Source organism: Scomber scombrus, chromosome 2 (assembly GCF_963691925.1).
Source record: "Scomber scombrus chromosome 2, fScoSco1.1, whole genome shotgun sequence".
Lineage (NCBI taxonomy): Eukaryota > Metazoa > Chordata > Actinopteri > Scombriformes > Scombridae > Scomber > Scomber scombrus.
The window spans coordinates 20,172,602-20,184,879 of record NC_084971.1 but is presented as its reverse complement, the minus strand read 5'-3'; the positions used below and the strand labels follow the sequence as shown (position 1 = coordinate 20,184,879).

General features: G+C 38.1%; 1 protein-coding gene across 1 annotated transcript in view; it reads right to left on the bottom strand.

Moving 5' to 3' along the window:
* Positions 1 to 12,278, bottom strand: part of ctnna2 (catenin (cadherin-associated protein), alpha 2) — a 338,533-nt gene that overhangs the window by 265,920 nt on the left and 60,335 nt on the right. The window contains exons 4-6 of the mRNA XM_062427945.1: positions 8,689 to 8,855; positions 7,163 to 7,282; positions 5,759 to 6,025 (exon numbers count right to left, since the gene is read on the bottom strand). Of these exons, the coding sequence (XP_062283929.1) occupies positions 5,759 to 6,025; positions 7,163 to 7,282; positions 8,689 to 8,855 (554 nt within the window). The remainder of the gene's footprint in view (positions 1 to 5,758; positions 6,026 to 7,162; positions 7,283 to 8,688; positions 8,856 to 12,278) is intronic.

Sequence of the window (12,278 nt, the reverse complement as noted above, 5' to 3'; positions counted from 1 at the left end):
GGACAATGGATCTGGATGACACGCTAACAAATTATCACTGGAAATCATGGTGTGATTCACGTTAATAACAAAAAGAGGCAAGTTTGTGCATAAAGAGTGTACTATCACACACTAGTATGTCAACATACTAGTGTGTACTAAAACAACAAAACCCTTATATTTAACAATATATCTATATTTACATATATCTGTATACCCAGTTATTTTAGTATAATGCTTTCTGTAGGTATTGTCTCCAGATGGGGTAACACATATGCTCACAAATATATATATATATATATTTTTTTTCCTACTTAACAAAAAGTAAATTAAGATTCAGTAAGATAGAGTTGAGGTAGCCCTCATGAAAAACCAAGAATCTTGACTTTCAGTCTTTCAAACTACTATAACTTTCAACGAGAACACTTACACCCAAGCCCATTATTAGCCTGCCTTCTATTTTAATGATTTGGGTTTTTTTTCAAAAATTAACAGCTACATTTTTTGTAGTAAGACTTTCCTATCATGTTCAAAGCCTTCTGAAAATAAAACCCTTCTATTATATTTGATGAGGATCTTTTAAAGATAAAAGGTTGAGGAGGGCTCAGGACGCCTTTTTGTTATATGCCAAACAACGCTGGAACTGAGTGAACTTGAACTCATGCTGACCTCTCTTTTCTCTCTGAATAATCTTGTACCTCAGTGTCCTATGTTGACTCATTCAAAACTAATTCTGTGTGTCATTTAAAAAAAGTATGGATGAGGTCATTCCTCTTCCTTGCCTTATTCATAAGCTGCCCTTTCACTCCAGCTATAGAACTGCATCTGTGCCCAGCATTTAAAACTATTGTCTAACCTTTGTGTCACTGACAGTACATGTTCAGGAGCGGATGAGGCAACGTGTTCAACATCCTTGCCATTTTCACTTAAGTGGCATATGATCCAGAATCAACCTCAAGAAACACACAGAGACTGCAGGATATTTTTCCTCTAATTAAAGAATCAAAATGGCAGCATCTAGATTTTCTCACTAATTTGTCAGTGTTGTTGTGCTGCTTTTACAGATGATTGCGCATTCTCGGCATAGAGATAGAGGAGATGAAAGGTACTCTGTGTCCTCCAGTCTACCAAAAAAGGAATACTTGTTTACAGTGTGAATAAGATGACTGATTCCCAAGTAAGTGACAGACTGATATAAATTCAACATGAGAAAAAAAGTGTGCTTCTTTAGTCACATGGCAATGCAGCTGAGTGACTAAATGCCCTGTAATATCTGAGTGAAAGAGGTTGGTGACAGAATCGAGAACAAAAGAGGAGTCAAAACAAATACTCAGGGCTAAATGATAACATCTGTTTGGCAGAGACAACAAGTTGTACATTCACTTATATCCAGTGCAATCATTGCAGCTTTTTGGCTGAAATTAAACAAACAAAAAACTGAAAAGTGCTACAAATAAAAGCTCCCCCCCCCCCCCCCCCTTTTTTTTTCTTTTTTCTGGACAGGCAGTTTCTAACTGCGTCACTGCAGTAGTCAGGTCTGTCATCCACGCATTCAACAATTGCAGAAGACTAAAGGTTGAAAAACAGATCAAAGCTGACTAAGGACAGGGAGCAGTACCCCACAACAGATAAAGGCAACCATCCAACTCTGTAGCATGCAGAGGAACTCCATTACTGAAAACAAAGCAAGCGGGCTTGTGAGTGCTCATGGATATGTGTAGAAGGAAAGAGAAAAAGAGAAAAGAGAGAGGCTTCAAGAATATTTGGGAAAAAAATGTATACAGCTGCCTGTGTTGCGTCATTGTATTACAATGGCATAGTCACTCCATATTAGAGCATTATTGGGTGTATGTGAGTGAAAATGTGATGCCAGAAACAACCACATATAAAGATACATGTGCCAACACACACAAAATCCTGCTAGTGCCATGCATCATTGCTTTCTGTAGTACATCAGGTCATTACTATTCTGAGGGGATCTGACCGTAGTCTGTGTCTGTGGTAAGTTAGGAATTAAACATGAACCAGCTTCAGGCAAGCACAGAGGGCCAAGCAAAGGGCAATTTGTCTCATTTAACTGTCTGTCTGCCTGTCTGCCAAATTGAATGAATTTATGCAGGTCTTTTGCTTTTCTGAAAGCCATGCTGTTTTACATAAAAACAGTCGATGTGATTACTATAGGCCGTGGCCTCTTGCAAAAAAACAGGACAGTAGGTTCAGAAGAAAATAGAATTTAGTTATTCTTCCCCTTAGCTCTAGATAGCTTTTAGTTATTGCTCTAATATGAGTCCATGTTTTCCGAGGGGTACAACATCTCTCCTCCCGGTCAAATAAACTCTACTTGCAATTTCTAAACATGACCACAAGGGGTCACTCACGTAGCCTAACTAATAACACCAATAACACTCCAACATTTTAATAAATTGCCTTCATCTTACACTGAACAAACAAGGCAATAAGACTTATTAATGCACACTGCACAAAAGAAGACAGGGAAGAATAATTGAATGCCCCCCAAAATCTGTATAGTCTATATAACATGCCAGACTGTGTAAGTTGATGTTATTATAATAAAAACTTAATTATACAGCTAATGTTGAAAAAATATGTATAAGTGTGAGTATAAAGAATTCCTCTGATCCACAACAATATACATGTATATATAATTTCTTATATAAAAGCATTACACTCATGCTTTTATATAAGACAGTATACACTATATATTAACCGACGTGACCATGACATCCACAAAGGTTAAAAGAGTGCAGAATAAATGGCATTAATGTGTAAAATACACACTTAATTTTACATAATTTCTTCAATGAGCTTTACATAAAAGGAGTACAGGCAATATCCAGTTAAAACAACTGGAAATTGTGTTTTTTATATAACGAATGGACGAATAAATGACTATATTCTTAAAATAATCAGTCTACAGATTATGTGACACATGCAGTAAATAATCAGTATCTCAACAAATATGCCTTTACACTTCTTAAGGCCACTTATGAAACAAAAGAAACTCCTCTTTCATTTTCAATTACAAACGCAATTAGAAAATTCACTCTATCTATCAAGTCTATTACTGTTACAGTACTGAGTAAGGTACTATACAGCTGTAAGTAGACTGGGGTTTATAACAAATAGCCAGTCAGTTTTGTTGACAGATCCAGATTAGATGAACAGGGAAATATAAAATAATTGATCCCTGTGAGTACAGTAAATTAGGTGGTTGCAGTGTGTTGACAAAGTAAAAAGTAAAAAGTAAGGCTGCTTCTGCTGCTGAGGCTAGATAAGTGAGGATTTAGAACACAAAATGAAACTACAACATACAACTATGCTTTCTAATGATACAATATTGCATTGTTTAAATTTGAGTTGCGTTTTCAGGGTTGTAGTGATACAATGAACAAATCACAGCTGGTAAATTTATGAAAATCTTCAGTGTAGTTAATATAAAACTGAAAATTGCATTCACTGGTGATAAAGTGCTGCTTCAGTTGTTGCTTCTATGTGACATCATTAGAAAAAAGTAGACTGCTACGTGTACTGCATGCTGCTGTGATGCTGCTGTAATGTTGGAAGTCTAAACTGAAAAAGTACTACATTAATTAGAGTTGCTCTATATGGGTCAGCTAAATGTCTAAAATCTAAATGCAAATTAAATCTTGGCCTTATTAGTCATGACGCAAGCACAAGAGTAAATTATGCATTACAAAATCTGACACATAAATCCAAAGTTCCACTTTTAGCCAAACACAGTGGTTCTCATAACAGCTCTTTAAGGCCTTGTGAACTACTGGTCTTCTGCCCTGCCAGCTTTTTAATTGCATTCACAAGCTGTTTCAATGAGGATGGATGTAATAAAAAAAGGGCTCAGTATCCTCAATGGCCTGACATGCTGACATGATCATCTGAACAGCAAAAAGCTATGAGTGTTGTACATGTACAAGAGGTCACTGTCAACATATAACCACTAGATGGCAGCAGAGTCATGGTAACAAAAAGTCAGTTTGTTATCTCACTTTGTTCAGTTTGTTGTGTCACTAATTTACATTGTACTGATGATGAAGCACTTGAAATTGGTCTCAGTCTTAAAACTCAAAATCAAAATCAAAACTCAGCAATCTTTAGTTGGCATATATTGTGACTGCTGCATTATGGTACAGACTTGTCAGAATAACACGACAAGTAATAGGAATGTTTTATACGACAGAGATATGCATATGAATAAATTATCGGTTATTTCAAAGCTGTACTGTTCTCACTATTATGGAAAAGGGCACAATGCTGTAATGCATTCATGCAGCACATGTGCCACTTATGAAACAGTCATGTGTGGAAAAAACAGTCACAGTTATACAATAAAGATCTAGGTACACCCTGATTGTGGTGGTAATGTGCTTGTAAAATTGGGACTTTCAAGAGTCCAAATATACACTCTAAAACTGAATCTTGAAGGCTGATATATTAATAGTTCAGAGCAGGGAAAAGCTGACAGCCAGTTAATTGCAAATACCTAAACAAATAGATCTGGATGAAGGAACATCAAACCTCAAGTAATGGATATCTAAATAAATACAGTAATCTTGAAGTGAAGATCAAACTCAAAGTAATTAATACATAAATCTGGAACTGAAAATCGAACTAACCGTAAAAAATCTAGTATATAAAATAACTCAGTGTATGGAAGCTATTTACATTTTTTGAGCCATTTTTCTTCTCTCATAGCCAGTAATTCCAGTTGAGAAGCCTCATATTATAATGGAGGAAACAGAGCTTGTCTGCATTCTCTCCAGAAAGGCGGCTCCTCCACTTGTAATTTATGCAGTATTAATGTTTGTGGATTTGTTGTACAGCTTCTGCCACCAGGTTGTGCCTTTGAGTAAGGTGAGAGAGAGTTCTGAAGTAGAAGTAGCATGAGAGCAACTTCCTCTCTTTTATGTTGCAGTAGTTAGAACAAAGCTAGTGGGTTTTAGCAGCAAGGCATCCGCTGGCAGATTGTAAGCAGCATGTACTGCTTTGTTGAGGCTGTAAAGTGCACAAATAAAGAAACTGCTAGTTAAACTACAGCACTGGCTTGAGTCTCTGGCTGCAACATATTTTGGCCATTTTAAGTCAAATTCTAATGACCATGCTTGCTGGGAAAACAGAGACAGCATGCTATTCAAAAGAGCAACAGCAGATGTAAACCCCCACATGACCAGTGGAAGCTGTGTAGCCATCAGCCAATATCAGAGCCAAGTTATGTCGATATCAATATTTTGTAAAACATACTATTGCTGCACCTCAACTTTTAATACACTCAGTTGCTCAGTTTTCATTAGGTACACCTAGATAAAACTAATGCAGGCTAATGCAGCAGGCCTGCAATACATTTCCCTTCAAGGCAATACTATAATATAAAGTTTTTGTTAAATGTGTTTTACAGAGGCATTGATTCAACTTTCTGCTTATTCTGGAGGCTGTTGTTTATAGTACTGTTGATTTGTATTCAGTTATGTACTGAGGTGTTTTCCACTCATTGATATAAATGACATTAAAGATCAGGAACAACTGTCAGTATGAACAACTATAATATGACAGAACTATAGCCTCCAAAATAAAAATATATTTGAACTGCCACCTATAGAAAACTGTTTCACCAAAAGCTGATCAAAATACCTTCTTTAGGTGGTTGATATTTTGGCAGGGCTATTGTATTGGACGGCATTAGTTTTGGTATGTAAGCAGTGTTGTGCAGAGTGCGTATTTGAAAGAGGAACAATGGGTGACTCACATCAAATTCATTGAGGGCAGCAGCCAGTTCTCCAATGCCAGCATGACCATGCTTCTCATCAGTGGGCGAGGTGGCCTGAGCAGCGCTGGAAATGCCACCGATGGCCTCCTGCACCTGCTTGAACACGTAGTCTCGGTTAGCACGTGTCGCCGCCACATCTGGGTGACGCAGGAAGGCCTGTGAGGCAGTGTACAGCATGGTGGCATTTTTCTTCAGAGCCCCGCGTGCAGCCGCCATTTCATCTCGACACTGAGGGTCTTTCAGTTCCTGTAAAGTGACAAAAGGTTCTCGAGTGAGCACTCATTAGTAATTGTAATCCCTTGTACAGAAAAAGCAGTGCATACTTAAGAATTAAGAAACTACTGAAATATATGCAAAGGCAATACTGTGTATTTCTCACAATATTGGAGTATTACTTTAAGAGCATATATTTCAGACAGATGTGGGGTATTCTGATGATCATTAATACAACAGTGAACAAACTGATCCCAGTTCAAGAGGTTTCTGGAAAACATAAGTTCATGTCCCCTCTGATCAGCTACAATTGTTCCAAGCACACAACAGTAGGGCAGTGTCAGCATATCAGCAACCCTGGAGCCGAACAGGATTCAGTGTTTTACTCTGGGACAGTTCAGCAGGGTGGAAGCTTGCCAATATAACAATTGTAGAAGTCCTCCAAAATAATTTCTTCATACTCAGGGGGCATATTAGAAAAAAAAATCAAAAACTTTCATGTCTTATACTCCTGGGTCAAATGAGCACTTTTGCTGATTTATTATTTCAAAGTCCTGAAAAACAGGAATGTCTAGCATGCACTACTTTTTCTGTTACCTGCAAATAAGTAAAACATAAACAAGGAATTCCCATTTGCCAGTAATCTAAGTATTAAGTATTCAAGTATTTTCCATTTTTTAGTAAAATAACCACATTTACCTTACAAGAAAAATGTTTAATTGTTTTGCCTTTTTTAATAACTATTTCATAACTGTCGATCATGGCAGTGTGCATGTGTCTCAATGAAAGCAAGCCTCAAAGAGACAATGCCCTTAATAAACAGCAGCGGCTCCGTACTACCACCCCCCCCCCAGCAGACTCTGTTGCCAGCATGGACACGGAGAGGCTGACAGCAGCTGTTCATGGCTGGGTTATTTTGTTTGCATTTCTTCGTTTGTCATCTATAATTGCTATTCTTCTGACTGTCATCAATCTGTTCAGCATCTCCATAAGGAAGCGCAGCATAGAGGCGCTCTGGTTGTAGTAAGTCAAAGTAACTGAAGCAATTCTGAGTGGTCCCACATTTAAAAAAAGATGTATCAATACTTGGTGCCAGTGTATTGATATCGTATTGCAAGTAGAAATATTGTGATATGTGGCAATATTGATTTTTTTGTCCCATCCAGTTACCTGCTGTCTCCGGGCTGCCACATAATTCAGCTTCACCATCTCCTTCCCAAACTCCTTGAAGCGGTTGGCCAGGTCCTGTTCATTGGTCGCATTCTTTACTCCCTCCAGGGCCTCCTCCACCTGTCACACACACACACACACACACACACACACACACACACACACACACACACACACACACACACACACACACACACACACACACACACACACACACACACACACTCAGTAATACATACTGGATATGCCAAAAACTCAGTTGCGCTTTTTGATGTGCTTGAAAAATAGCCTTGAGCTATATATTTTAATGAAATAATAAACCTAAAGCCATAAATGTTACAACACACTCTGAAGTAAAAAAAAAAAAAGACAAGAGGAAGAAGAAGAAACAACTTGTATTTGGTTGAATGAATACAGATGATATTTTACCACTATATAATAGCAGCAAGGTTTTAAAAGAAAGACAATAACCATTAAGTTGTGCAGTTTTAATGGGTCTCATTACAGCAACCTCATCCATATTGAGGGTGCATTTTGATTCTAAACTCCTTTCTATCCCTAATGAAAGTGTCGCACAAGATGTAATGGAAAAGAGAGAAGAGAGAGAGATAACTTTTAAGTGGCCTTTGATGACAGGGCTTATACTGGCTTGAGTTAAGCTCCTCTATGGGCCTAAAGAACGAAAGCTAGAAAAAAAGGACTGAGTAAAGAGAGTAGGGGACAAGGTGAGTGAATTAAGTTGCATTCGGGCCTCAGTTTGTTTCAGTTTCTGACAATTGTGCCCTGTAGTGTGCAGTGTGTAGCGTAGTGTGGAATACTACTAATAAGCACCACCACCACCACCATGTGTTAGCCCAGAATAGACAAACCAAACAGTGGCTCTAGTGAAGGCCTTTTGAGATTTTTGCGACCACCGTAAATTTCTATAGAGCAGCGGGGCGGGGGTCAGATGTTTGAAATCTGCAACCTCACTGCTAGATGGCACTGAATCCTACACACTGGTCCTTTAACTTCTCTTTCCAAACTGTAAGCCACTTTCAAAATGTAGGACAAAGAAACCTAAGTTCCTCAAATGACTCTGCAATGAGTAAGAGTAATGGGTAGAATATGCACCTAATCACAGCACACAATGGTACCATGACACAGTACAGTACATCAGATGTGTGTTCCCAGGATACTCCTCCATGTCTCATGTATATGCTAATGTGAACAGAGGTTGTGAAAAAAAGCATGCATTGCAGCTGTGGACTACACAACACCAGGAAGTCCTGTGTTGAAGAAATCAACATCTGATCACATCTTTAAAGTACACTGTGTATGAAAGTCTAATGTGACACATGAATGTGTCACCGCACAAACATCAAGACATGTGGGGAGTCTGTAATTTAAAAACAAGTTAGATATACTAACATATGTATTAAAGTAGTGAGGATCCAGCTGACGATCCTGATGTAACTAACTCAAAATAATCAATTATCAAAACCTGTGACCACATTGTTTTAAAATAAGGTTATGATCATGCTTACAATTTTAAGGTGGGCCAGCAGCCTCATGACATCAGCCATGTCAGCAAGGATGAGCAGGCGGGTGACAGCAGAGAGCAGGGCGCGGGCGGCCCTCACCATGGTCCCACGTTTCACGGAGGAGCACGGGTCATCAGCAAACTCTGAGGAGGCAATACGCATCGTGTCTCCTGCAAGAAGTGATGAAGAAAACAGTAAGTGGAAAAACTGACATGACAACATTCACCTAAGAGAACACAATTTATTATTATCTGTGTGTGTATGCGTATGCATTTTTATATCTACTTAAATTATTTATCACCTCTAAAGTGAGCTAATCCTGTGGTACAAGTAAGTTGAGATGATGGCCCACAACTAACTTCCTTCATGCATTTCAGAGCTTATAGAACCATGTTTGTTTGGAAAGAGATGGTTCAGATTTTGGCTTCAAAGAAGTCCCAGTTTGTTCAAACCCACACAGTCACAGAGATTTAAAAGATCAGTGGGTTTGTAAACCTACATTAAGTGCTGCAAAGTAGCTTTGGGAAGTTATTACTTCACAATTATTTCACCTTTGTTCAAGTAACAGTTTAATTCTGCAGTGTCTCTGAGCAAGTTCATCTGCAACAGCTCCAACCCTTAAGACAAACTTCATAAACATGTTCTAATTGAAAACCGCTTTGACAATTCACTGTTTATTTGCAAGTACAAATTAAATGTCGATGCTCATATTCATTTAAATATTGATGAGGAAATAAGCTAATGGAAGTAGGCTGACGAAAAATGCTTTCCACTGGGTCAGCAGTCAGCAGATGTTAATAGTATGAAGCCCTAAAACCTGCAAAAATGTGATGATGTATAGGAAGTTGTTTCTATTTGCCTTTGTCATCAATATAACATATATAGCATATATATAGCAGGCTACAATGGCCATGATAGCATGCTAATGCTCAGAAGGGATAATGTTTACCCTTTTCACCATTTCATCTTAGTGAGCATGCTAGCATTTAGTAATTAGCACAAAATAGAGAGTATAGTTGATGGGGATGCCATGAGTTTTGCTGGTATTCTGTCATCAACAAAACTCCAGACAGACAGTCAGACAGACAGACCGACTAAGCATTAATGCCATCGCCACAGTCATTCTAGCATAGCTGAAACACATACATAAACAAGCACGCACACACACACAGACACACACACACACACACACACACACACACACACACACTGTCTATTGCTTTTGATGTCATTACTCTGTCTGGCCCAGTGATGAGCTTGTGAAGTGTGACAGTACAAATGGCCTGATTACTGAACCTCTCAATGGTCTGCAATCAGCATGTATAATTTAATCATGACAAGGTCTGACATGATGAGGTCATAGTGACTAAGGTTTGATGCGTTGATGACAGATTTAAGCATGTTTTACAATTCACAATGACCATAACTAGTCAGAAACACCACTAGCTACTCCTAAGAGGTTTCTTAGGAAAAATGCAGTCAACATAGCATATTTCTGTACTCATAATTCTAATGTTCTAAAAAAAAGAAGTGTAGAGACAATGAACAGAGTGCCCCATCAGAAGCCCACTTCTGTGTTGAAGAGCTTTAGAGCATTTGTTCATAACGGTAATGAAAGGTTAGGAGATGTGGAGTGTTAACTTTCATCTCCTATTCTAGTGTTGGTCTTTACTCAAATAAAGGTTTTGTTTTAATAATAATAATAATACATTTTATTTTTAAGGCGCCTTTCAGGGCACTCAAGGTCGCCTTACAATACAGATAAAAAACAATTAAAAGAGCCAAAAGGGACACATGTAAGTGAAATAAAAACAAATACAATCAGAAAACTGCAGGGTGGATGATAAATTAAAGTGAGTATGAAAGTTTGAAAAGGTGGGTTTTTAGACAGGATTTGAAAACGGGTTTTGTTTTGTTTTTCCTTGGAAAGACAAGGACTGAGTTTGATTCGTTTCCTTTGTTACAAGGTCAGAGCTTCAGCATCAAAAGAATGAGAAAGGTTACTTTAATTATTAATGAGCACAGACACAAATGCAAAAATGTGTGAACTAAGTTCAAAACAGGCCCTGAAGAGATAGAAGAAGTTGTTTCACAGAGTTTGTTATTTTTCCTCTGGTATTGACTCACAAGCCTAACAAGTATAAAGATTGAACTTATCGTTTCTGATGTCAGCTGTGGATATGACCTGTATAGCAACAGTCTATTTCACGCCTCAAAAGAGCTACGTGCGAACACAGTCAAGTCAGTGTCCAACAGCACCAGTGGCCAAGTGGAGCTGACAGTGCAGGAAGAGGAATACGGGTACAACACAATGCTGTGCTCCATTTGCTCTTTCTGCTGATGTAGTTATTGAACAGGGAATCCAATTCCATACTGGGGACAAACATTTGAATCATATAAAGCCTCATTGACTTGCACTCAGCACAGAAAAGGAACTTTGGCGCACTACAAACAGCTGTGCCACTGCCTTGTCTGAGCGAGAGATTGAGCACAATTTGTTGAAGAGTTTCGTCCATGATGAAGTTTCAATATTAACAGGTGTCTGAAATGTCTACATTTTTGCTAATGAGAATGGGCATCTATACTGTATAAAAATTCTACAAGGTTCTCCTCCATCACAGACAGTCGAAGCTTTAACGATGCATAGCTTTAGGGTAAACAACTCCAGAATCAGGCTCATTACATTCCTGAGGCAGCATGTGCCAAGTAAAGCCCAAAACTAATGGATAATAATGATAATCTTATGTTTAATGAATTTTCTGAAATGAATGACATTTTGTATCTGTCTAAAGTTGTGTAGACATTTGACTTGCGCTGATATGCAGAGCACTTGTACTTTTTCCCAAACATACTATATTTAAATGAATTACTCAGAAAAAAGCACCCATGCAAACCATTTAATGTGAACAGGGAGTTAAATCTGTATTTTCTTATTGTTCAGTATGTCCCAAAAACATGCGGATAACTGTAAAATCGGCAAATACGGTAGATAAGAAACTATACTGAAGCTGCACGATATCTCGGCATACGCCTTAATTGGCATACATTTGTTATTATTCGTGATATGTGCATGATTTTGATGAGTCTATGATTCCATTTTAGTCTGGTATTGTTCCTGTTGAATTACTGTACCTGCCTAAAAAATATGAACACCCTCACTACACCTGTGTTGTACTGTGATCGAGTAAAACACAGTCACAATGCTTCAAAAGTTACCATAAAACCTCTGAAGAATTAATTTGATGGACTATTTTAATTAATTCCATTACACTGTACATATGCCCATGTTATTGTGTCCACTCAATTAACCTACGTACAGTAGTGATTCACAAAGTGGGATCTGGGGACCCCCAGGGATCCTTGAGGTGTTTCCAGGAAAATCACTGATTTTGATTGTAATGCCATCCATGGGTAACACAATGACAGAATGTGTGACTATTTTGGTGATGGGTTTCATACAGTTTCTGTAATGAAACATTTACAAGCAACATCCTTAAATGGGAGACCCTGGGGCAAAAAATGTTATTTAAATGGGGGTCTGTGGTCTAATTTGTGTCAGTTTAGGGGTCCTTGAATGAAAAAGTTTGAGAAGC